Raw genomic sequence first — 26,831 nt, 5'->3', positions numbered from 1 at the left:
GGAGACGAATACACAAGGATCAATGATATACTACAGATTTTCGAGATCTGTAAATAGCTAAAACGAATGAATGTTTGTTGGTTTTCAAAATTGTAAAATAAAAATGCAAAGAAATAAAACAATTTAATTTATGAGATTTAAAACATTGGATCATATACTCATATGGTATTTTAGAGATACATGAGTAATGGATAAAATGAAACAAAGAATTCAATAATTGACAACCGTTCTTAAACATGAACACAAAATTCGATTAATCCTCTTTCAAGGTATTAGTCACTAAATTTGACTACTCAATCACTAAACTTTTATTTGTAACCCCCTTATCAAATTTGCATTATCAAATAAGTCCACTTAGTTCATAATATTCCATCACATTAACTTTCGCAGGCTAGAGAAATATTGCTCAATTCATATTAGTTCAGGCATTCTATCGAACACTTTTGATGTATAGAAAAACCTAGAATCTAGAACAAGGTGCTCAATTCTATTCTAAAATTAAAATCATATGAATCAAAAAACCACAAAGAAATAGATTTCCCTAGTAGACAACTAAACCATTAAATTATTGAATCTCCTACTTAGAACCCTAAAACCCAATTAGGGGAACTAGTCACACATATTGAAATTAACAACACAAAGAAATGAGGAAAACATAATTAGATTGATGAAATAAAAAGCAAAGAGTTTATAATTCTTTTCCAAATTTTTTAAAAAGATGAATGAATCTCTAATCTCCAAAAATAGCTTCAAAAGGTCTCAAGTGTTGCACAAAAAACTCAGAAAAGAACGTAAACCGTGTCTTAGGTTTTGAGGGTTTTTTTATAGCCAATACAGAAAATAGAAGTAAAATTCGGTTAAGGAAAACCAATTCAGCTCGTCAGAAGGGTCGACCTTCATTCCTTCGGTCTCAGACCAGTCCCTTTGCTTCAGATTTTTTTACGTCAGTCACTTTGTAACGGGATCGATCGATCACTTGGAAGGACCGATCGATCTTTCTTCCTTGTTTGCAGAACTTCTCTTTCTTTGCCTCTGTAACATCCGCGAACCAAACTTTGCGTTTTAGGGATGGGTGTCGATCGACACCAAGGGTAGTGTCGATCGACCCCATTATTCTCTGGTTCGACCAGCTCGATTTAGATCGGTTTGGTTTAGGGAAAACCATTAAACCGAGTGATTTAAGTGTTTTGTCGACATAAAAGGGATTTGGGGAAGGTTGTGTTGTCGCCGTTTCTCTTGTTTTTGAGAGAAAAGAGAGAAAACAAGTGTTCTTAAGAGTTTTAGAGAGATTGTGAGATTTCTGGGTTGTTCTTGTGAGATCTAAAGCTCAGAAGGAGCTAGAAGCTTGCTAGGAGGGTTGGATTCGTTGCTGTTGGTCAGAATCTTCCTGCAAAGAGGTGAGAGCATGACCACGACTGAGCTAAGCATGAAATTTCCTTTGTCTTGCTTGTTTGGTGTTTTTTGTGGTGTTTTCTTGCTTGTTATGGTTTCTATAGGATTCCTACGGATTCATATGGCCTTGGGATTGAGTATTGGACGGATTGGAGGTGATGGGAAGCGAGATTCGACTCTTGGCTTCGAGCGGTTCGCGATTGCAGAGTCAGTGTTGATCGACACCATGAGGGTGTTGGTCGACACCAGTGAGCAGCATCGGTCGACACTGTGAGGTAGTGTCGGTCGACACCAAGTGCCAGTGTCGGTCGACACCTCCCTTCCAGCGAGACTATGTTTGCTTCCTGGTTTGTTTGCTTTGTTTGTTGTTTGTTTTGGACATTGGTATCTCAGTTGCTTGTGTGTATAGCCGAGTCGATGGAATGATTGCCTCACTGAGTGTTTATTAAATACTCATGTATCTCAATTTGTGTTTGTGGTGCAGGTAAAGGCAAAGTATGATCGTGGAATCAAGGCAATGAAGAGAAAGATGTTCTAGGGACTCGATTAGTTGTTGTCTGGCATTGCTAGGTTGCTAAAGTTGGGTCATTAGAACATTGCTAGGTTGGTGGTTCTATGTTTCATGTTGTTTGGTTATTGGATTTTTGCTATACTTTGATATTGGCTATTTGTTATTGGATATTTATTGGATATTAGTATTGTTTCTGTTATCCGCTGTTGTGTGTTTGTGGTTAGGTGGCTAGTGGGTATAAGACCACTAGTTGTAGAGTATTTATTATTATTATTATTTATTTTTTATTAAAAAAAATAGATCGGGTCGTTTCAGCCTCGAACTGGTCTAAAAGCCTTTAACTCCAATGGTACTTCCTAACACATTCTCATGACTTCAAAGACACAAAAAACAGACAAAAACTCGATAAAAATATTCAAAAAGAATATATAAAGAAGGTTAAAAGACCCTAAAAACACCACATATCTGAAGACCAGTTTTTTTTTAATATAATTATTAAAACTAGTGCATAATCACTAACAATATAACCACAATCAAATCAAACAGCGGAAATAACCAAACATATGATCCTTATCATAAAAATTCTTCTTCGGTAGAGGTGTGCTTGGTGGAGGGTACTCTCTTCTTCCCCATCTCCTACAAGGCATGAAAAGTTGGTTTTATTAGACGTTATACTCATTACAAAATAATAAAATATAAGTAAAATCCAGTTAAAAAAAAAAAACGATTTGGCTCGTTAGAAGGGTGGACCGATCGGTCCATAGTATAGACCGATCAGTCCTTCGGTCTCAGGAAATGTTTTCTCGACGTCTTAGGTGGAGGACGACCGATCGGTGGAAGGGAGCGGTCCCTTTTCTTTGGGGTTTTTACATCGGTCAATTTGCAACGGGATCGATTGATCGTTTGGAGGAACCAATCGATCTTTCTTCCTTATCTGCAAAACTTCCCTTTCTTTGCCTCGAACTGATCCAAAAGTCTCCAATTCCAATGTTACTTCCTAACACATGCTGACGATTAAAAATAAGAATCAAAAGACACAAAAGACGGGTGAAAACTCGATGACAGACTCAAAAAGAATATAAACAGAAGGTTAAAAGACCCTAAAACACTACATATCATTCTTTCGGACGAATTTCCCATACTCATTCTTTATAAATTCTTACGATTTTCTGATTCTTTTTCCGAATGACTGTGACGTTATCAAAAAAAATTGACGACTTTAAAATTGATCAGAGTATGGTCGGTGGAAACATATATGTTTTCTTGTAGTAATTTTAATATGAAAATTAACTCATTAATGCAAAACTTCTTCTTTTCTCATTTTGAAATTTTAAATACTTTTTTTATTTGTGCTCCTTTAACATATAACTATGTTTTTAACAGTACCAATATTTAACAAATAACTATGTTTTTAAAAGTATTATCATATTAAAATATTATATTATAAATATATTATGCTCTTTTTGAATCATGTCTGAATTTATCGCTAATTTTAGTTCAATAACTATACATTTAGAAAAATTATGGCTATCTATTAAAAAATTCCTACTTTTTTTTGGTCTGTAAATATTTAACGTATATCATGAAGATAATCGTACGATGGTGAAGGTAAAACTCAAATCTTAAGACAGATAAACTCTACCTTTGAAGAAGTGAGATGATGAGTTTTTATCAATATTTTTCAATTACTTTACGACTGATTTTATTTTTATGATATCATTTAAGTTGTTCCGTTATATTATAGCATTATTTTTTTTGTTAATTGAATGAAATTAAAATTTATGAAGTTTCCTTTTTATTCGGTCAAATAAATAGCCAATAATCTTAAATTTATTAATATAATCAATATGCAATTTTAGGGTTTTGTTGACGAAGTTTTTAGTAGGTTCGTAATTTACTCACATGTGTTTTTAAGTAATAGTAAGCTAACAAAAATGATCTTGAACATGTTCAAATCAAATTAAATTTTAATGAGGTCTTATTTTCTTATAAATAGATGTATGTCCTAATCAAAATCAATCACAAAAAAATAGATCAATAAAAAAGAGTATTCCTTTGTAGAAGTACCTTTCACCAATATTAGGAATCTCTTTCAATTTCATTAAACATTGGTATGATGCTAATTATGTATTTTTATGATTTATCATGATATTTTGTAGTCTAGGAATTCTCAGGAATTCCAAATTTTCATTTCTTTTATCTATCAAATAAATAGTTTTTAATGGGGAAAGGCTAAAAATCATCAACCTTCATTATTGATAACATTCTTTATTTATATATAAATAGATAAACAATAAAATTTCGTTATTTGTCTGATTTTTTTCAATCTTAAATTAAAACTATTACCCGATATCATATGAGATACAACATCAACATTTCTTCGAAATCATATATCTGATGGAGATTTTCTTTCCAAAATATAGTTTTTCCCTAAACCATACACTTTACATGTTGTTGATGATTTTCTTGCTTTATGATTTTCAGAAAATTGGTCCTTGATAAAAACTAATGAAAAATAATGAAGATATTAATTCACAACCAGAGCTATTAAGCATAAGTAAGGAATTTGTATTATTAATATTTCTATGAATAATTTTCTTTGATAATATTTATTTATTTATTTATTAGTTGATGGAACCAAGAGTTATATTTATGAACAATTGTGGAATATATGTGCTGGACCTTTGTGTGATCTTCCAAAGCCCGGGGAAAAGGTTTATTACTTTCCTCAAGGGCATATTGAGCTTGTGAGTCTCTTTATCTCTTTGTATATATATATATATATATATATATATATATATAATACTTTGGTATTTATATGTATAATCTATGTTTTGGTATTTTGTATGGTTTGTGAAATATTTACAGGTTGAGACATCAACAAGAGAAGTGTTGTTGGATGAAATGAGGCCAAACATTAATCTGCCTTCGAAGCTTCCATGTCCTGTAATTTCTATTCAGCTTAAGGTATGTGTTTTAAGTTCATGGGAATAAAAATGAGCTATACAATTTTATTTTGTAAGTTTTCTTTTCATTGTAGAAAGACATAATTTGGTGCTTATTTTTTTTGTAGATGGAAAAAAATACGGATGAAGTTTATGCTCAGATTTCTTTGATGCCAGATACAACAGTGAGTTGTAAAAAGTTTAAAATTTAATGTCAAACTTTATTGTAATTTTCTTTATTTTTTCCTAACCGATTTTATGAATTTGTAATAGGAAGTTGTAATCCCAATTACTAATGATGGTAATCGAAAGCCAATGGTTTGTTCTTTTACTAAAGCACTAACAGCGTCCGACACTAGCACACATGGTGTATTATCTCTACCTAAAAAACATGCCCTTGAATGTCTTCCGCCGCTGGTAATTCTGCATCGCTTCTCTATTGAATAAACTAGAATTTTAAGTTTCATAATATATATTCAATTTTTGGTTTAGGATATGTCTCAACCAGTGCCTACACAAGAACTTGTCGTAAAAGATCTTCATGATAATCAATGGACATTTAAGCATACCTTTAGAGGTATTGACTATTTTTTCATCAAAAATCAGTGACCATTTGATTAGTAAATAATGATCTTATTTTTGCATTCAGGTACACCGCGGAGGCATCTATTCACCACTGGCTGGACTGCGTTTGTAACATCAAAAAAATTAGCTGCTGGGGACAATTTCATTATCCTTAAGTATATTTCCGTCTTACTACATGTCTTTTAGTTTTTGGATTTTGATATTAATTATTTTTGTCGTTCTAGAGGAGAGAATGGAGAGCTGCTAGTTGGCATTAGACGAGCGAAGTACGAAATAGACCACATACCTTCATCTGTAATATCAGCGCAATGTATGCTACATGGAGTCATTGCTTCTGTAGTAAATGCATTCAATACCAATTGTATGTTCATTGTGGTTTATAAGCCAAGGTATATTTCAAAATACTACTTAATTTCTTTTTTTTTTTAATGAAAACTACTTGATTTTTATTCTATCGAAATAATGCGGATTAGTTTCTTCAACAAGTATGTTTACATTTTGGTTTTTGATATAATCTCAGGGCAAGTCAATTTGTTGTTAGATATGACAAGTTTGTAGATGCATTGAAGAATAAATTTAATTTCGGTTCAAGATTTAAGATGCGGTGCGAGGGTGAGGATTTTTCTGAAAAAGGTAATGTTTAATCATCATTTCTTTTCTCCATTTCTAAAACCCATTATCTATATAACACATTTTGTTTCACAATATAAGGTACTCTGGGATTGTTATTGGTGTAAAAGATTTTTCCCCACATTGGAAAAATTTAGAGTGGCGAAGCCTACAAGTATTTATAATTCATACTTTAATTATATTTGTTTAAAATACATTTTTGTGTGTAAGCAATAACATATCAGTAATTAACTATGTTTTGTTTTGAAGGTGCAATGGGACGAGGTATCACCACAAAAACCCTCAAGTTGAAACAAATTCTCTCCACTGCTCATGGATCTTGTCACCATTGTAGAATTTATGAATCGTTCCTTTGGCTTCTATGTAGCTAAGACCGGGAATTTTCTTCACTTGTTTGGTCTCCATATCATCTCTCACTCGTCCAACGTCCTTCCATCGTCCCTGCGCTGCATAAACGTTTGATAGCAACACAAAATCCCCGTCGTCGTTAACACCCATCTCATTCACTTTCCTAGAAGCTATCTCAGCCATTTCAACATTATTGTGAATCTCTGAAGCTCCAAGGAGGCTCTGCCACAAAACAGGATCCGGAACCATCGACATCGAGCATATGATGTCGTGAGCTTCTCTCAGCTTTCCTGCACGGCCTAACAGATCAACCACACAACCGTAATGCTTCATGTTAGGCCCCACCCCGTTACGAGCCATGTTGTTGAACACTGATGTCCCGTACTCCACTAATCCTGCGTGTCTACAAGCAGTTAAAGCAGCTAAGTATGAGACATCATCAGGCTTGATACCATTAACCTCCAATTTCTCAAAAACCTCTAGCGCTCTATGCGCTTCTCCGTGTACTGCAAACCCCATGATCATAGTGTTCCATGTAACAACGCTCTTCTTACCCGTGATTTGATCAAACACTTGGAAAGCTTTATCAACAAACCCGCATTTCGAATACATATCGATAGCCGCGTTGCTAACAATCACGTTATGATCCAAGTTTGCATCTTTAAAGTAACCATAGATGTTTTCACCTTCCTTAACAGCACCCAAGTGAGAACAAGCTCCCAAAGCAGCAACAACAGTTATTTCATTTCTTCTGATTCCTTCTATTTCCATTCGTTTATACAACTCCAACGCCTCACTCGCTCTATTCCCCGAGGCTAACCCCGAAATCAACGCATTCCACGACGCAATGTCTCTCCCAGACATTTCGTCGAACAACTTGTGCGCACTAACCAAATCTCCATTTTTAGAGTAAGCATCAAGCAACGTAGTACCGAGACGCGCGTCATCGGAAAACCCATGACGACTAATCTGACAATGAAGTTGAACCGTAGCGGAAGAACAAAGCGCACGCGCACAAGCTTTAAGAGTGAAAGAGCAAGTCAAAGCATCGACTCTACATATAGCCGACGATGAAGTTTGCCGCAACATGGAACGAAACCATGAAAACGCGAGCGACGGATGAGGACTAGCGGCGAATCCGCGGATGACGGCGTTCCAATCGTTGGTTAAAGGTTTCGGGATGTGACGGAAGATTTTTACGGCGAATGAAAGGTCTCCGAACGGTGAAACTGCGCAGCGTTCGAGAAGACGAGAACGGAGGAAGGAAGATTGAAAATGGCCGGCGGTGAGGAAATGAGATTGGAGTTGTTTGATTTGAGAGAAGGTGACGCATCTCTGTATCATCGTCTCCATGTAGACACGAGCCATTCCATTCACGAGCTTTTCACCAAATTAATTGGTACAACGGTTTTAATTGACCCGGTTTTGTTTTGTTTTTTTTTTCATACCGAAGTAAATTTAAACCGAAATTAAAACCAAACCAATAAAATAGCCAAGCCAAACAAAGTGAGAAGCAAAAATAGCTAAAAGACTGTGTTTTAAGAAGAGCAACAACTCCAGCCATGACTTTGAATAAAAAAACACTGAACCATCAAGATTACATGAGGTTTACATGGAGGAGAGCTTTTATGTGATTTGGGGAGCAAGGGTATCAAATTTGTTGGAGGTGAGCAACGGTCCGTCCTCACTTGATGCATTGATTATGTTGCAGCATATGGTGTCTTCGTAACATCAAAGTTAAGATCCTCTACATGGTCTACAAAGACGTAAACTTCATGATAATCGTCAGACCATTCTACACCGTCTTGTCTAGTAATACCTTGGATTTCAACACTTCGGAGGATGTTGCTTTCGGGATTAAAATAGAAAACATCAAACGGTGCAGATGCATTATCCTTCACCAAAACAATTTCACCTGAAGCAGTCGCCCCAACGACGGAAATATACTGGTCATCCTTAACGACTTTATCCTCATCAGTCCTTAAAGTGTAGACATATGCAGAGAATTCCCGTTTCTCGATATCCTCTAGAACCCACATATGTAACTTAAGGGGAAATCCACCATCATGACAATCATTCTCCATATTAATCAACCCTAGCTTACCCTTATAGTTTATCAATGTAGTAATCTCATTCATACCGCAGGTGCCTGGATCTACAAACTCAACCTTCTCAGACCTAATATCAAAACAACTCAAAAAAGTATACCCACAATCCTCGTCGTAACATAAGTAATACAAAACTCCATCGATGCATATCCCATTACCCCTAAATCCACTATAAGGATGTGAGGGACATTCTGTCGTCCTCCATCTCAGTTCTTCAGTTCCTAATGTCAGGATATAACGACCATTAACCAAAACCTTGAATTGTTTGGCAATTGGATCGAACCCTAAAAAGCCACCACCCCCTCTGTATGTTGTTCTCGGTTCAGGTAAGATCGCATACTGTCCCATGCTAGGGTTACATATCGCATGCATTTCATCCTTATCATACGTATCATGATTATTCTCCTTTGAGATACGTATGCTAGGGAAATAAAGCAAACCAGAGGCATATCTACAACTCTCGTAGTAAATTAAGTCAAAAGACATCTTCATATGAAAATCAGCTGCGACAACAAGAGAGGACGGATTCTGAGGCTGAGGCGCCGAAAACAAAAACCACTCACCGTCTTGTTTGACCCCAATTAAGAGACGTGGATGAGCCAACGACCTAGTCAAGAACAACTCGGTGAAATATGGCTCGCAAAGCAAGGATCCCCATAGCTTCGACACGCAGAGAAACCTCGTGATTGATTTCGCAGGCAATCTCGAGAGTATATCAGAAATCAGATCAATAGAGATGGAATCTGAGTTTTCTCCTCTATTCATGATCGTGTCGTGTGTTTGCTTATGGAGTTTGGGGCCGCAGGCTCTTCTCCCAAAGAAATTAAATAAAGGGTTTAGTCAATTCGGTTTGGCCAAAAGAAAAACCCTAGTAATCATAATTCTGTTTGACCACACAAATAAACATAAATAAATTTTCATGCATGTGTAGATTATTTACTTTTTAAAAATTCTGTAAAAATATACGAATGTCAATTATGTTTGTAAGTTGTTAAATAATTTTTGGATTAGATGTGGTTTTTGGTTTTCAGATTTTGCAAAAATATGAAAAAAAAGGGAGAAAAATAAAAAATCCATCGCCATTCATATTTAGAATATTACGTTTGAAAATTTGATGAAAACCATATATAAAACTCCAAAAACCAATATTTCATTGAAAAATTTTATATACTTTTTAGGGAATATATTTTATATACAATCATGAATGGGTAAAACTGATTATTTTCAAAAATTAAACCCAAAACTAAAAAGGGTTGATATCTCACGAATGGCATAAATGATAATTTGCATCATTATCATGCACATACAATGCTAAAGCTATTTGATATCTCACGAATGGCTCGATTGCTTACGTTTTTTTCGTTTTGGCTACATGGCAGGTCTAAGGTGCAAATACGTACTTTGCATCATTATCATGCACATACATACCCATCGTCCGCTCTTGTTGCTTTCTTGTTCATAAAACTAAACTAAAAATTATTGCGGACATCGATGCTCTTGTTCTACTACGTACATCAATGTCGTTTTTACATGACCGGGCACCCTCGGATTTTGGTTTCTTCATGGGTGAATGCGCGAGTCATGTCTTTGGGTTCCGTCTTGCTTCTCTATTTTATTTCAAACCCACTTCAATAGGAGGACATGGACAACACGAAGCTAGAAAGAACAAAATACCAAAGCCAAGAGTGATAGATCTAACATGAAACCTGTAAATGAGAAGTATAACATCCACAAGCAAAATAGCTTAGACTCTCTATTATATATATTAAGAAGACTTCAGCCCAAAATAGAGAGATTTTAGCTGATACTGAGAGCTATCAAGTTTTGACACCTATAATTAATTAACCATCTTCTAAAAGACACAGAACATAATATTAATTTTCTTTCTCTCTCAAACGTACCACGATCTTGTTGCAGGTGCGCAAGGGAACCTCACTTGATGATCTTCTTCAGATGATGTTGATGTGCTTTTGTTCTGGTCGGCTTATAGATGTTGCAGTATATGGTGTCTTCATAACATCAAAGTGAAGATCCTCTACATGGTCTACAAAGACTTCATGATAATCGTTAGACCATTCTACCCCTTCTTGTCTAAGACCTTGGATTTCAACATATTGGAGAGTGTTCCTTTCGGGATTAAAATAGAAAATACAAAACGATTCACATGCATTATCATATTTGGCTAAAACAATCTCACCTGAAGCCGTCGCCCCAACAACCCTAATAAAATCGTCATCCTTAACAACTTTATTCTCAGTCCTCAAAGTGTAGGCATATTTAGACCATTCTCGTTTCTCAGTATCCTCTAGTACCCACATATGTAACGTAAGGGGAAATCCACAACCATATTCACCCCTCAAGTCAAAATCAATCACACCTAATTTACCCTTATAGTTTATGAATTTAGTAGACCAACCATAAAAGCATTGAAGAGCTTGAAGCTGCTTAAATTTCTCTGATCTGACATCAAAGCAAACTATAAAACAGTCACTTAAATAAGCTCCCTTACCAACGTAATATAAAACCCCATTGATGCATATCCCATTACCTCTAGGTTGATGATAATGAATATATGAGGGAGATTGGATCGTCCTCCACCTCAGTTTTTCAGTTCCTAAAGTCAGGATATGATGAAAATTGACACTACTGTGCATGACCAAAGCCATCATCCAGTCTGTACTTTCCCCTCGGTTTAGGTAAGATCTCATACTGTCCGGTGCTAGGGTTACATATCACTTGCATTGCATCCTTATAATTATCCTCCTTGGAGATATGTATTCTAGGGAAATAGAGCAAACCAGAGGCATATCTACAACTCTCGTAGTAATTTAAGTCAAAAGACATCTTCATATGAAAATCAGCGGCGACAAAAAGAGAGGACGGATTCTGAGGCTGAGGCGACGAAAAGAAAAACCACTCACCTCTCCATTCATTTTTTACCCCAATTAAGAGACGTAGACGAGCCGAGGACCTAGTCAAGAACAACTCGGTGAAGTATGGCTTCCGAAGCAAGGACCCCCATAGCTTTGACACGCAGCGAAACCTCGCGATTGACTTTGCAGGCAGCCTCGAGAGTATATCAGGAATGAGATCATCAATAGGGATGGAATCTGAGTTTTCTTCTCTATTAGGCATCTATGCTAAACCAAATCAACGTTTTGTTAATTTGGTTGGATTTCGATTTCCATGCATTAATTGACCATTATTTTGTTCGGTTTACCGTTCGGGTGGGTTCAAACCGACTTAAAAACTGAAACCGATCGGTTTGACTATATGAAACCCCTAGTCATATATATAAAACTAAGGTTTCACTCTCTCCTTATTGGTCCACTTGACAATGCATTTTTAACAAAAAAATATTTATATTAAAACACAAATTTAAAAATAATTAATTTTCACATTTAACTCACATAATATAAAACTGAAATCATATGAATTCCCCCTATAAATTATGCATTAACTTTATTTCTCCACTAAGTTGTATTAATCAATTGTATTAAATAAAAACAATAAATTAGAATTGTAACTTTCATTTTTCTAAATGTAATTTTTCATTATTTCTCTTCCTATGAATACCCATTATTATTCTCTTAGTCTATCACTCTTTCATTCTCTCATCTTCTTCCACAACTCTCAAATCTCTTTTTGTTTTGTTTTGTTTTTTTTTGTATTTTTTTTGTTATTGTTGTTGTATGGGTTATAAAAAATCAAATCAAATATCATTGTAAAAGCTTAGTTTTAGAGTTTGTATGATATGTAGATCTTATATATATATATCTTTTAATTTTTTAATCTTCTAAAAGGTTTATCTCCATTTTCTATTTTATATTAACATCTTATAAGTCATTATTTTCATACTTTCTTACAATATTCACCACACAATAAGATCATAAAGTTGAAATGATCCATATCTAATTATCTATTATGTCTCTGGTTATCTCACATATTCATGTATCATTTTTAATAATTTATAAAGATCAATATAATATTTAAAGATCAACATATTTATCCATTTGTAAAGTCTATTTTTTTTTGTAAAGTCTATTTTTTTTTGTAAAGTCTATCAACTCTATTTATAAAGACTATTTTTTTTTGTGATCCAATTGATTAATCTGCAAAGATCAATATAATTTATATATATTTTTATGATTTGAGGTTTTTGAAAACAAAAAGAACATAATTAAACAATTGGTTTTTGTGTGTTTAATCAAAAAAAAAATGTTCCAAAAAAGAAATATTCAACTGGAACTTAAATATAAAAATAAAATATAATTTTAAAAATACCATTTAACTAAATTCTCTAAAAATGAAACCATTAGTATGAAATCTAGCACTATAAATTAAATTGATGAGTGAAAAACAAAAAAAAAAAACCAAAAAAATATAAGTTATCCTTGGGGTTTTAAAAATTATTGAGATTGAAGAATTTATATAATTTTATAAGAAAACTAATTTAGTTTGTCACTTAAAAAGTAATATTTTTTATTTTGAAATATTATGTGTAAGTGTTGAGTTTATATCAACAAACAACCAAATCATGTGAATTTTCATTCAGCCCTTTGGTATTCCTTTTATTTTAGGTTATAAAAAATTAAAATATTTATTTATAATTAAAGGCATGTATTTTCATTTAACTCAAATGTAACTCCTATCGAATAATTGTAAATTAATTCATTCATCCTACTAACTTATTTATCGTACAAGAGAAAATGTTTTTGGTTAAATTTTGATATTGTTTAATTATTTTGGTTGGCTAAACTAATATTCATATTTTGGTTGGCTAAATTAATATATTTCTCATGTAAAATTATTGTTTATAATATATTTCTCATTTCAAAGTTTAAAGCAGTATATCATATATATAAAAGTAAGGTTTTGGTCTCTCCTTATTGGTTGATTTTCATTTAAAGTTTTCTAATTTTTTTTATTTTTTATTTGCTTTTTAATTGCTTTAAACAATATTTAAGACCCAATAAACACAATACATTTAACTCGCACATTAAAATAAAATTATAACTGAAAATAAAATAAATTATGCATTAATCATATTCTACCACTCAATTTTATTCAAACACAATAAATTANTAACTTCATAATTCAAAATGTAACTTCCATCATTTCTTATATATCATATAAATAAGCATTCTCTCAATCTCTCATTCTCTCATATTGACATTATTTTACTATCTAATTTTCACATTCTCTCTTTCTCTTCTACAATACCTCAAATCATTTTTCGTTTTTATTTTATTTTTGATTTCTTATTTTTTTGTATGGGTTGTAAAAAACAAATGAAATATCATTGTAAATTTTTAATGCTAAATTTTAATTTTAGAGACTACATGATATATATTTTACATTGTTCTTATTTTAAAAGATTTATCTCCTTTATCTAATTTGGATTATTATCTTATAAGTAATCATTCTCTCCTCCTCTCCCACCAATATCAAATGTTGTTATATCTCATATGTGTTGTAAGAGTTTGATTCTATATTTTAATTTAGAAAGTATTATATATATATATATATATATTTTACATTGTTCTATTTTTTAAAGATTCATCTCCATTATCTAATTTGGATTACCATCTTATAGTAATCATTCTCTCCTCCTCTCCCACCAATATCAAATGTTGTTATATCTCATATGTGTTGTAAGAGTTTGATTCTATATTTTAATTTAGAAAGTATTATATATATATATATATATATTTTACATTGTTCTATTTTTTAAAGATTCATCTCCATTATCTAATTTGGATTACCATCTTATAGTAATCATTCTCTCCTCCTCTCCCACCAATATCAAATGTTGTTATATCTCATATGTGTTGTAACTTGTAAGAGTTTGATTCTATATTTTAATTTAGAAAGTATTATATATATTTAATATTGTTTTCAAATTTTATATATTTCTATAAAAATAAAATATTTCTTTTATATTTCTTGCCTTTCTAATCTATTCATATTTATTTTTCAAATTTGCATAGTTAAATTTAAATTCACATATGTTGGTTTTAACAAAAAAATCAACTTTATTTGAGAATTAAATGTTCCTATTCATTTTTAAACGATCAATGTGTAACATAATATATATAAGCATTTTGTCTTGCAATCACAAGTTCCATTTCCATTGATTAACTCCATATGTTGTCCTATTTGTAGGAACAACAACATAGTTATTTAATATATTTAAAAGAGCAGATGATTAATCGAAATAAACATTTCTCCAAATTTTATAACTCAATCAGTGTGAGTGTACTTATTACTTTGAAAAACCTTTACATTGAAGTTCATAAAATCATATAAAAAAACTAAAATATTATATTACTTCAAATTTGGAAGGAAACACTTGGTATTCCTTTTTAAAAAAGTCAAGACACATATAAAAATTTATTAATATTCAACTCACTTTAAAGGCATAAAAGGTCATTTAACTCAAAAAATAACTTCTATCCAATAATTTCATACGTTCCTCCCAAAAATAATATATATATATATATATGTTCAAGATTATATTTAAATATTACAGAATTTTTTAGTTAGCTAAACTTATAGTCACATATATACAATATATATACATAAGAATTTATATTACTTATTAACACCATAATTCGACTCATTATTTGCTTAACTCAAATTAAAATTGGTTTCAAAGCCAACTAAAGAAAAACAAAAACGATCTTATTGATATTAGACCAAAATATGGGCATACAAACATAATCACTTACACGGAAGATAATTATTTTTAAAAAATAACTTATTATTGCAACATCAACGTATGAAGGGTTTACATAAGCAGTTAATTAGAAAATCTAAAATACAATAAATGTATTGGGAACAATATCAGTCAATGATAAGATTAGATCCTCAAAAGCAAGAAACAACATCCTCATAATTCATAAAAAAATAAACGTCATAATTGTCCACTTCTAAACGAAATGGTATAAACATATAGTGTATAAATACAAGTGACTGCGAAACCCATATATGCCTAATTAAAACGAAATAATACAAAACAGAAAACGAAAAAGACCAAAAAAAATAAAAAAGTGCCAACTACACCACAACCCAGGCGTTGCGTGGGGTAGCACCTAGTTAAACATAATAGAAGCCTTGATACCACAACTATAGACATTTTTAAAGAAATTTTCATGTAAATTATAATCATGAGTTAGAATTAATCTTTATAATATGAAATCAATCGAAACTGTAAAATAATCAACTGATACAACAAACAATAGACTGAAAACCTCTCTATTCTTTGATGACGGTCGCCCACATGCCCCTTACACTTACACTACACATGACAAGTTTCTTGTTTCCTTGGTTTCATTTTCGCAGCTCGTTCTTCGTACGATGCTGCAGGAACAAGAAAAAAGTAAGAGGACATATGAGCTTTCCATATGTACATGTTGCAGCGAGAAATCGAAGAAGACTTACGCTCAGTTGGTCGAGATAATAGGGGAACGTGTTCTGTTCGTTTCTTCTTTTTTTCTACATCATTGCATGAGCTTTGTTCTGTCGAAACTGAACATTTTGAGTTGATTCTCTCTTTCATAGAAGTCATCTTAATACTTACGGTAAATGAGATACTTATATATCATACCATTGCATGGTGGTAAACAGTTCCGGAGAGCCTCCTGATAAATCACAGACTCTAATTGGTATGTCAACGACTCATTCTTGAAGTGAGACCGAAGTGACTCTGCAGCGCCTTTAGGCATGAAATAAGGGTTGTTAGTATCATATCTACTGAATCTAAAACCACTTCCAAGATATCTCCATCAGACTTGTTTACCTGGAGAACATATGAAGTCAACATTTTCAAATTCACATGAACGGAGGACTAAGGGAATCTCAGAGGCCAACAGATATTGAGGTTTTCTTGGCGTTTTCTTGGTGTCCAACAATGTGTCTATCACCTGCGTAAGTACCATTCAGTTCATTGCAGAAACAACAACTGAAGAAAATATAAACACCTAAGTAAGGGTTGGAATGAACTGGAAATGGAAATTGGAACAAACATGAAGGCCCCCAACAAGTACATACATCAACCGATTCAACGCCCTGCCCAATCATGAATAGCACCGCAACCATGCAGCGGATCTGGTGCCACAGGAAAGCACTGCCTCTCATTGTAAATGTGCAAAGCTGATCACCCTCATGACTTCACAAAGAAAAACAAGGACATTGGAGGTTTTTGGACCAAAAGACGAAAATAAAAAGTAAAAGATCAGATAATAATAGGGGTATATAAACTAGCGACTGGAGTGAGGTTAACAGTGGGTGCCATTGTGCCCTGGAGGATGCAAAATTTTCTATTGTTCCTGTGACTTCTAGAACATGATTTGGTCTGCCCTATAATTTATCCAATTCTATTAGTCATAACCCTATGACCTAATGGTCTACCATTCGTTCCTGAATAATCTTACGTAGTTGAACCTCATCCTTTATAGCATCCAAAATCAGTTTAAAGAATACTAATGCAGTCAGCAGTCATCAAATAAGGAACAAAAGATTTGCTTGAATGTGCATTTTACCAAAGCCGACCTATTTTGACAAGGAGAGACATCAAAGAAAGTAACATTTCGTGTATAGCAATGCACATTTGCCACGTCCATCTTGCAGAAGTTCCTAAAATCATGCTCTCCGATGAACTTCTTCCCAGCAATGTCCATGGCCTAGAGGAAGATGTGAATCAAAATGATCATCTACATTGTTTCACTTTTGAATTCTTTGAACTTTATTAACAAAGAGTAGAGATTACTGCACCGAGAGATTCAGATTTTGTCTCCAAAAGAAATATTTGTATTCTCTAGCAGAGCAACTGAACCTGTACACAAGAAAACTAAAAACGATAAGCAACACACAAAGGTATTCTGCAGTCTTAAGAGCGGGAATAGTCAACACCAGAACGAAGGAGATACAAAAAAGGTAACACATAAACCTTGCATGAAAGTCAATAGGAGCCGGAGACCATCCAGTAACTCGGATGTCATCAGGGAGAGCACGATTTAGAACTCTCACATAATCATATTCTGGTCCTAAACCAGAGAAAGTAGAGAGTTACAGCAACACCATTAAGAAAAGGGAAATCACCAAAATAAATTACATTCTCAGAGTGAACTTACTTTCACCCGTTCTCCCATTAACTTGTCCTTCAGAGTCTCCAGTAGGTGCCTTCAGTCTGGATCTTAAAAACAGAGCAATCACCTGCATCAACAATCAAACATTTGAGATTCCACGAGGCTACCTTAAAGATATTTGGGAATGCTCATATAACAGTGTTTTAGAAGAACATGAGCACAATGAGAAAATGATTCTTAAACTGGTGAGATTATATGATAAATGATTGGCACACTAGTTCATTCGCTACAGACAACCAGTGAGATTGCCAAGTAAGACTGAAACAAGAAATCCTAAGCAAAAACAATCAAAAGAGGCCCAAGCAATCCACCTGCCCTGTGGACGAAACACCTTTATCTGTTCTTCCGCATCTCGAGTAACAAGAGTCTTTCTTGTCACCAATTAAAAGCCGTGTCCTTTCAAGTGCTTTAAAAATTTCTGACTGTGAGAAAGATAGAAGTTACTCATCATGTAAAAAACACATCAGTTATCTGTTAACTAACAAAAAAAAAAAAGAGAACCTCAATACTTGGTTCCATTTGTGCTTCAGCTGAAAAGCCATAAAATCTGTAACAAAGACAAGTCTACGATTAGGAACAATGACATGGCGTGGAGAAGATAAAATAACCTATAAGAAGAACATATGGCATACCTCTTACCAAAATACATGATTTTTAGTGCAACATATCTCCTTGAGATAAGATGACTCGGTATACTATTCTTATCTCCCTTTCTAACTCTCCTTCTCCTAACTAACCGATCATCCTTCACTTCCATCTACAACATAAACACCAAGGAGAGGTTCTTGGCAACCTCGAACGAACTAGTTTAAATTCAATCAAAGGTTAAGAATATGTTTACCTGTTGGCATTGGCAACTTGAAACCTGAGACAACAATTCAGCATTTTCCGCTTCCAACTCCTGATGATATATATAGAACAAAAAATGAGAATTAACAAATACGAAACACCATCTAACACTTGTACATGAGATTTAACCGAAGATTGAATACAAATTTCAAATTCAACCTCAAGCAATGTGTATTCAGATCGTTCCACTAACAAAAAAATGATTAACCAACCACGAAGGGAAGAAGCGTATGGCGAAGAGACTACGGAGAACCAGAAAAAGCTGGAAGAAGCGAAGATGACAAGTTGTTCGGAGATTTCTACCTTGACGCGATTACGGAGAAACACTAGTTCGGTTTCTTTAGCGATTTCAGAGTCTCGGTCATCGCCGCCGGGATCAGATTTTTCATCGGACATAGTCATTAATTAGCGCCGCCTTTTAAGACGGTTGCTCGTACGACGGCGACGAAACGATTCGACGCCGGTTGGAAAAAAGTTCAACGCGGCGTCGACGAGATACAAGCTTGGGCTTTGGGATGGTCACAGACACAGAGATACTTATGCTTCTCTATTTACATTTTAGTCCCTCTTGTTATTTGATATTTCTCTGATAACCTTTCCCTTTTATTTTTGTTTAGTGTAAGTCTTTAAGATGATAGGGATAATGGGGTAAAACGGCCAAAATCTACCCCAACTATTTGTCAAACGTTTTTTCATACCAAAAATTCAAATTTTAAACCTAAACTATATGATTTTGGCCGATTTTAACATCTATTTAAACAGGGTTAATTAGCGGGTTAACGGTGTTGAGTCACATGACACCATGGCAAACACATAAAATTAAAATAATTCAAAACGACGTCGTTTTGAAGTGAAAACGATATTGACGGTTACAAGGTGGACTCGAACCTGCGGAGCGTACACCACCTAAATTTATCACATACCACTGAGCCATATTGATTCATCGCTTAATAGCTCACAACGCTTCAATATATCTTTTTCCATTTGTCTCTTCTTCTTACCAGCCGCCAGGACAAAAACTTTAGAATCCAAAAATCAAATTGGAAAAGAAGCCTCTGTTCATAATTTGATTTGTGTTCTGCCTTTAAAGTTATCCATAACAATTTGAATCATAAATTGGCAAATCATAATCAAAACTAGAAAGGTTGTCTGATGCGGACCTACGTACAAGCAAGGCAGGTCATATGACCTGGGTAAATTTTTAAATTTCCCTATGGTTATTAAGAAAAAAAACACATTTACCCTCATCAATTTTTTTTACTTGTGTTTGACCTGGTTTAAAATTCATCATGGGTCCGCTATTGGTTGTCTCTACTCTTAATTTTGAAATGACACGAGGTCAATTGCTTCGACGGAGAGAAACCAAACACTTCTCCCCGGATTCTACAGATCCGGAGATTCATCGGCATAGTAGAAGAAGAAACAGTGTTAAATGAACAAAGCGGATGGTTCGCTACAGGAAGTGAGAAGAAACAGTGTTAGAACAATAGAGAGATGGTTGCAGGCAGAGAGGAGAGACGAAGATGACAAGCCCGACAAGATTAAATTATTGCTTTACAGATAATTCTGTTTAATAATGTATCTTACAAAACATAACACAATATGTCCTAGTGGTTATAGCGTGAAGTTAATTTTATTTGGGTTTCATCCACCCGAGTTCGAACCCTACAACATTTGATTTTATACAATTTTTAAAACTAAAACGACGCCGTATGGAATTTTTTGCCATGTGTTTGCCACGGTGTCATGTGACTCAGCACCGTTAACCCACTAATTAACACCGTTTAAATAGATGTTGAAATCGGCCAAATACACATAGTTTAAGTGTAAAATTTGAATTTTTGGATGATTTAGGTTGATTTTTACATGGTACTAAAGTTCAAGTATGAAAAAGTATTTGACAAATAGTTGAGGTTGATTTTGGCCGTTTTCCCAGTGACGATCTATTTAATTTTGATTTTGTAGTTAAAACTATGATGACAAATTAAAAATATATATATATATATATATATATATTTTATAATGTAGTGTTTTAAATAAATAAAATAGTGAAGGAAAGCTTAATTTAGTATTTTTCTTCTCACCAAATTTTTTTTTAATATTTTTCTATATATTTATTAAATTCAGAATTTATTAATAATTTTTTAAAAAAATAATATTTTAGTCTTATTAGTATAAGGAAAACCCTAATTCTAACGATATAATTATTGTTGTTTTCTCTTAACAAGCGACAGAGTACCAGACGTCCTATTCCTGTTTTCGTTTCAATTATGGGAACTACTAGTCTTGATCATATTCTGAGTATAATCTCAGAAGACGACTATGAAAAGCTTACGTTATACGTGGGAGATCTTGATTCGAGTGTTAAAGAGAGCGACTTATACACAAAATTCAATGAGATAACCCATGATGTATCCTCGGTTAAAATTTGTCGCAACCGAAACACGGGTTCATCTCTTCGTTATGCGTATGTCAATTTCAACGATAGTTCCCAAGGTAATAATATTCTATATGTTTGTATATTGTTCAATCAAGCATGTTGGCTATTTATAGTGTTTAATCGGTTTGAGAAAGAGTTTACTTTCAACCTTTAAGTCACTGATCTAAACATTTGTTAGTTTTTTATTCGTTATTATTTAGGCGACCATTGCATGATTTTGGTAAACGTGTTCATGTTTGGATTTGAATTATGTGAAGTTCATTAATTAACGAATTTGATTGTTTCTGGTTTGGTGTGTGTCTTTTTTTTTTTTTTTGTGCGTGGAAAAAACAGCAAAGATCGCAATGGATGCACTGAACTTTCATAAGTTAAAGGGGAAACCGATGAGGATAATGTTTTCAGAACGTGATCCTAGCAAGAGGAGGAGCGGTCGAGGCAACGTGTTCGTCAAGAATTTACACGAATCTGTCGACAGCAAGCAACTTTGCGACATGTTCTCTACATTTGGAAAAGTTGTATCAAGCAAAGTGGTTTGTGATGCTTCTGGAGTTTCGAAAGGATACGGGTTCGTCCGGTTCTACTCGGAGCTTTCAGTCAATATCGCATGCAATGTTCGCAATAATGACACACTCGTCCGTAATCAACATATTTACGTTTGTCCATTCGTTAGTCGTCGTCAATGGGATGAATCGCCGGTTTTCACTAATGTCTATGTTAAAAACTTGGCTGAGACTGCGACGGATGCTGATTTGAAGAGGCTTTTTGGGGAGTTTGGCGAGATAACTAGTGCAGTGGTAATGAAAGACGGAGAAGGTATGTCTAGGAGGTTTGGGTTTGTGAACTTCGAGAAGGCTGAGGACGCGGTTATTGCGATAGAGAAGATGAACGGGACAATAGTCGATGAGAAAAAGTTGTATGTAGGGAGGGCTCAGAGGAAAAATAATAGAGTTGAGGATTTGAAAGCCAAATTCAAAGTAGAGAAAACAGAACGGGATGTGAGAACAAGTAAAGGGTTGAATCTTTATGTGAAGAATCTTGAGGATTCTGTTGATAACAAAAAGCTTCAAGAATTATTCTCCGAGTTTGGAACCATCACTTCCTGCAAGGTACCGTATGCAATCTCTTAGTAAATTTTTTCATTTGACTTATGAATTTAACATATGAATTTTGTAGGTCTTGGTACATTCCAATCGTATGAGCAAAGGTGTTGGATTTGTTGAGTTCTCAACAAGCGAGGAAGCTTCTGAAGCAGTAAGTTTGTAAACCAAGTAATTTTTTTTAGTGTTGCCTTATCAATCAAGAAAACTCACGATTAATTATTATTATCTTCTTTTTTGAACATAGATGCTCAAGATGGATGGGAGGATGGTGGGAAACAAAACTATCTATGTTTCTTTGGCACAATGTAAAGAGGAACGTCGGTTTCATGATTTACAAACTCGATTTGATAACCTCCCGCAAAACGTTGTTTCGTCATCAACTATAACATCAAGTCCTCACCAACATCCTTTCTTTAGTCAAGCGGCCGCTCCGACAACAATGATATATCCGCAACCTCCAGTCAACAATTTCCAACCGTATTTCATGTGTGGATCAAGATTGCCAAACAGTTTCCCTCCAATGCCTATCCCTAATTTTATGGTGCCACAACCATTTCGTCCAGCACTATACCCATCTGCTCCTCCTGTCGGCCTCCACCCTAGTTTGCCACAATGCCACTACTACAACCGAAGCTATTAAACCCACCCTGTAACAATTTAGTAGCTGGTGGGAATTAACATTATGCTTCCAAAAGACGAACTGGATTGATAGTCTTCTTTTATTTTGTCGTGGTGGAAATTTTTTAAGTTATGTCAGGATTTACTCTTTGGTTTTAATATGGCTACCGTTTCTTCCATCTCTAATTTTCAACACATGTTTACTTTGAGCTCGATCAAACCAAAATTAAATTACGTAACCTGTTTCAAAAAAAGACGAACGAACCAATGCAAATATGTTTTAACTTAAGTGATGGAAAAACTACAAAAATTGTCAATGCATAAAAATAAAACTAAGTCCAAGAAAATCCAAAATTGTATGGTTCATCCTCAAAACTATCAACTATCTAAAGCCATTTTTGTAACACTGAAGTATCACAACCTATTCGTCGGAGGTTTGACTCTATAAATACGAACTATCCAGTTGGATGTTGTGTAAGCTTCTTCTAAGTGTTCAAGTTTGATGTCTTTGTTCCCTATCTCCCCCCCTCTTGCTCTATCATACCTGCCAATAATTTCCACCACTCAACTTTTTGCATGCGTAAACTAAATGTGTGTATGATAAATTAAAACTATCTTCAAAATGCAAAACGCAAGTGTTTAACATACCCGGGTGGCTTGCCATATTCTGTGGTCAGCTCACCGAACCTGTAATAACATAACTTGTACCTATACACGGAAAACACATTTAAGATTTATTGCATCGTCTTCAAAATTTTAACAAGCTAAAAGTAGAGTCTTGAGTTGAGTGTGAACTTACATGAGACAGTTCAGCATCTTTGGTGATGCACCTTTGTCTACACGGAATTCACCATTCACAAGGTAATCAGGTTCCTTGATCACTGGGAATACTCCACCTCCAATTCTCACCATCCACAAGAACCTAACTCACGTAATTTTTCTTATGAGGATCAGTAAATACACTAGCACAAAAACGTTTTCTTACGACTCCTAAGAACTGGAAGACCATTGAAGGTATTAACGTGCCAGGGATGGTAGAGATGTATGTAATAACGACTAAATCTTAATTGGGCGACTCAAACCAATTGCCACAAGTCACATGTAGAATCTACCCATGACAGCTAGTTTCTAAATCACCAGCCACCTCCATATTTGGTTGATAAGTATCCACTTAATACTAGCCCAAGCCATTCATTTTCTCACTACTAGTCAAAATTAGTGACCACAAACCCACAGTTATATAATTGAGAATGTTGCATAAGCAAACGTTTGAGTATTTCTTTAGCAAGCCACCACCAATTAATGACATATTTGATTGACACGCAACAATAACTAGATTTTCAGTAATAAATGGGGCGAGGAGTATACATGAATTCATGAGAGACGTAAAGAGACTTACTTGTTGATATCATCTGAGGAATAACCAGTAACACCACCAAAGACGACCAATACATAGTTCACATCAAGTGACCTCATGATTTCATACGCCTCGTCTTCATTAGAAGACATAGCACGTCCAACAGTAGCAATATGTGTGTTGTTCCAGGTATTGTTATCAACGATGACGGTTCTGTTTCCCATTGCAGTGATTTGGTACCCATAGTCCCACCATGACATGATCTTAGCATCAGTGGGAGTGTTTTGCCTAAGCCAGTAGTAGGCCTCACGGTAATCATCAAAAAGGATTCTGTTCCCATGGGCTCCTCTTGCAGCTAGGACAATTGAGGGAGATGAATATGCCTCTGATGTCACCCATGTGCAGTGAATAGCATATCTACTGAGCAGATAAAATACTCCAACAAGAAGAGCACTGGCACCATTCTTCTGGAAAGGCTGAGACTGATCAAGTGTAACCTGCTAGGACATAGGAGACAAGGATTAAAATTTCTCCTTTCACCAGAGAAGCATGCTACAATTCAAAGTAGTAGAATAGTTTAAACAAAAACCGATCAAATTTTGGTGGGGACAAGGATACTAAAGATTCACCTTTGAAGAGGCTTTTGAACTACCAGCTCCTTTGGTGGAACCAGTCTGGGAAACCTTTTGTTTCGTCCTTAACAGAGAAGTTAAATTCTTGACAGTGGCAGAGACAGCTATGGCACTGATAAGACAAACTGCTGGAGTGGCGACGAGAATAAGCCGAACCATGACACCAGCAAAGTACAAGCTAGTGAGACCATACATGACGATAAATATTGTAGCATCTGACAAGCGCTTGAAACAGAAGTAAAGTCCCGCTGGGAAAAGGAAGAGCAGAATATGGTAGTCAAACATGAAAGATGACCAGGCCGTAGGCTGATGCTCAGAAACAGAAGCAATAATGGGAATGTGATCCTTTGCGTAAGTCGGATCAAGCAACGAGTAAAATCGACCAGTCCATGGAGATATATAGCCAGACGCTGTTCCTACACCCAAAGCAATACCACCAACCAGAATAGCCGATGTCACAGTTATCCTCAAAAAGGTTTGGAACAACTTAGTGTCATTGAGCTGGTACTTCACCCAGTCCAAGAAGTAAAACACCTGTACAAGTAGATCAACAAGATTTCATCTTTACACTATACTCTTAACAAGATCTCAAATTCAGGTGGTGGAAAGAGAACAAACCTGCATCAATAAGAATACTCCCATTGCACCCATATGCTCACCAGATTGAACATGTTGAAAACCAACAAACCGAATTTGCATAGCGAGCAACATCCCCAAGATATACATACAGTTATAAGCAATGTAAAGCCTCATTGAATACCTCCCCGTGATCAACAACACCAAGACGTAAAGCGGAACCAAGTTAATAATAAACACATACCCACCCCAAGCCGAAACCATATAAAAGTAACCAAACGCAGAGCCAAGAGCCCAAGCTAATGAACCAGTGTTCACCGCTTTAACAAACAGATAAAACGTCAACAAAAGTGCGAAAATCGCCACAGCTTCGTTATCATAAGAACCAGCTACAGACCGAGAAATGTATCCAGGGCAAATTGCGATAAGAACAGCAGCAACAAGACCAGCTCCTGTATCCCAAATCTCTTTACCAAAGAAATACGCAACGAGAGTCGTATTCGACGCGAAGAACGGAGCCGTCAACACACAAANCGAGTAAAATCGACCAGTCCATGGAGATATATAGCCAGACGCTGTTCCTACACCCAAAGCAATACCACCAACCAGAATAGCCGATGTCACAGTTATCCTCAAAAAGGTTTGGAACAACTTAGTGTCATTGAGCTGGTACTTCACCCAGTCCAAGAAGTAAAACACCTGTACAAGTAGATCAACAAGATTTCATCTTTACACTATACTCTTAACAAGATCTCAAATTCAGGTGGTGGAAAGAGAACAAACCTGCATCAATAAGAATACTCCCATTGCACCCATATGCTCACCAGATTGAACATGTTGAAAACCAACAAACCGAATTTGCATAGCGAGCAACATCCCCAAGATATACATACAGTTATAAGCAATGTAAAGCCTCATTGAATACCTCCCCGTGATCAACAACACCAAGACGTAAAGCGGAACCAAGTTAATAATAAACACATACCCGCCCCAAGCCGAAACCATATAAAAGTAACCAAACGCAGAGCCAAGAGCCCAAGCTAATGAACCAGTGTTCACCGCTTTAACAAACAGATAAAACGTCAACAAAAGTGCGAAAATCGCCACAGCTTCGTTATCATAAGAACCAGCTACAGACCGAGAAATGTATCCAGGGCAAATTGCGATAAGAACAGCAGCAACAAGACCAGCTCCTGTATCCCAAATCTCTTTACCAAAGAAATACGCAACGAGAGTCGTATTCGACGCGAAGAACGGAGCCGTCAACACACAAACCTCACGGATATGAACGAAGAATCGGAGAAACCGCAATGCCCAGTAGATTAAAGCGGCGGTGACCATGAGACCAGGATAAAGCGTACCGCCGATGATACGACCAAGAGGATACCAACTCTCGGAATCGAACCAGTTCCAAAACTCGTAGAAGCCTTTCTCGGTAAGGAAAAGAGTGGTACGGTAGTTGAAATACGGATCGAATTCGTGGATCATGGATTCGTAACGGAGAACACTGAAGAGACGTGCTATGAAGGCTAAGATGTAGACGAGACCAAGGATCGAGATACGGAGCAAGAGCTCTTGCTGCTTCGTCTTC

At 35.1% G+C, this 26,831-nt stretch overlaps 5 protein-coding genes and 2 pseudogenes across 6 annotated transcripts in view; 2 read left to right on the top strand and 5 right to left on the bottom strand.

Annotated features, from left to right (window-relative positions):
• Positions 4,412–6,424, top strand: LOC104741988 (auxin response factor 12-like). Its single transcript, XM_010462944.2, has 11 exons — positions 4,412–4,460; positions 4,532–4,650; positions 4,772–4,870; positions 4,977–5,033; positions 5,122–5,265; positions 5,341–5,425; positions 5,498–5,588; positions 5,658–5,822; positions 5,954–6,064; positions 6,142–6,217; positions 6,313–6,424. Exons 1-11 carry the CDS (start codon positions 4,412–4,414, stop codon positions 6,352–6,354), a joined length of 1,038 nt encoding a protein of 345 aa, XP_010461246.1. The 3' UTR covers positions 6,355–6,424.
• Positions 6,374–7,779, bottom strand: LOC104743774 (pentatricopeptide repeat-containing protein At1g34160-like). Its single transcript, XM_010464821.1, has 2 exons — positions 6,438–7,779; positions 6,374–6,381 (listed from the first exon to the last, which is right to left on the bottom strand). The coding sequence occupies exons 1-2, from the start codon at positions 7,777–7,779 to the stop codon at positions 6,374–6,376; spliced, it is 1,350 nt and encodes a 449-aa protein (XP_010463123.1).
• Positions 8,112–9,284, bottom strand: LOC104743773 (F-box protein At1g31080-like). The gene is made up of 2 exons (XM_019235550.1): positions 8,986–9,284; positions 8,112–8,757 (listed from the first exon to the last, which is right to left on the bottom strand). The coding sequence occupies exons 1-2, from the start codon at positions 9,282–9,284 to the stop codon at positions 8,112–8,114; spliced, it is 945 nt and encodes a 314-aa protein (XP_019091095.1).
• Positions 10,411–11,654, bottom strand: LOC104743772 (annotated as a pseudogene).
• On the bottom strand, positions 15,590–19,047 carry LOC104741987 (tRNA pseudouridine(38/39) synthase). Of its 2 annotated transcripts, none has more exons than XM_010462942.2 (14): positions 18,821–19,047; positions 18,510–18,569; positions 18,301–18,425; positions 18,170–18,215; positions 17,980–18,090; positions 17,654–17,735; positions 17,470–17,566; positions 17,295–17,355; positions 17,073–17,203; positions 16,572–16,689; positions 16,321–16,444; positions 16,129–16,236; positions 15,963–16,049; positions 15,590–15,881 (listed from the first exon to the last, which is right to left on the bottom strand). In XM_010462942.2, the coding sequence occupies exons 1-14, from the start codon at positions 18,917–18,919 to the stop codon at positions 15,820–15,822; spliced, it is 1,311 nt and encodes a 436-aa protein (XP_010461244.1). In that variant the 5' UTR covers positions 18,920–19,047; the 3' UTR covers positions 15,590–15,819. The 2 variants fall into 2 exon arrangements, with proteins under 2 accessions (XP_010461244.1, XP_010461245.1); XM_010462943.2 differs by having other exon boundaries at positions 15,592–15,881; positions 15,963–16,040; positions 18,821–19,046.
• Positions 21,302–22,735, top strand: LOC104741986 (annotated as a pseudogene).
• LOC104741985 (dolichyl-diphosphooligosaccharide--protein glycosyltransferase subunit STT3B-like) overlaps positions 22,937–26,831 on the bottom strand; it is a 23,035-nt gene continuing 19,140 nt past the window's right edge. The window contains exons 3-9 of the mRNA XM_019236195.1: positions 26,024–26,831; positions 25,801–25,939; positions 24,662–25,059; positions 24,075–24,529; positions 23,475–23,597; positions 23,324–23,383; positions 22,937–23,219 (exon numbers count right to left, since the gene is read on the bottom strand). Of these exons, the coding sequence (XP_019091740.1) occupies positions 23,090–23,219; positions 23,324–23,383; positions 23,475–23,597; positions 24,075–24,529; positions 24,662–25,059; positions 25,801–25,939; positions 26,024–26,728 (2,010 nt within the window). The 5' untranslated portion in view covers positions 26,729–26,831 and the 3' untranslated portion in view covers positions 22,937–23,089. The remainder of the gene's footprint in view (positions 23,220–23,323; positions 23,384–23,474; positions 23,598–24,074; positions 24,530–24,661; positions 25,060–25,800; positions 25,940–26,023) is intronic.

Source organism: Camelina sativa, chromosome 14, assembly GCF_000633955.1.
Source record: "Camelina sativa cultivar DH55 chromosome 14, Cs, whole genome shotgun sequence".
Classification (NCBI taxonomy): domain Eukaryota; kingdom Viridiplantae; phylum Streptophyta; class Magnoliopsida; order Brassicales; family Brassicaceae; genus Camelina; species Camelina sativa.
Note: the sequence above shows the minus strand (reverse complement) of the source record. Positions and strands in the feature narration are given on the sequence as shown.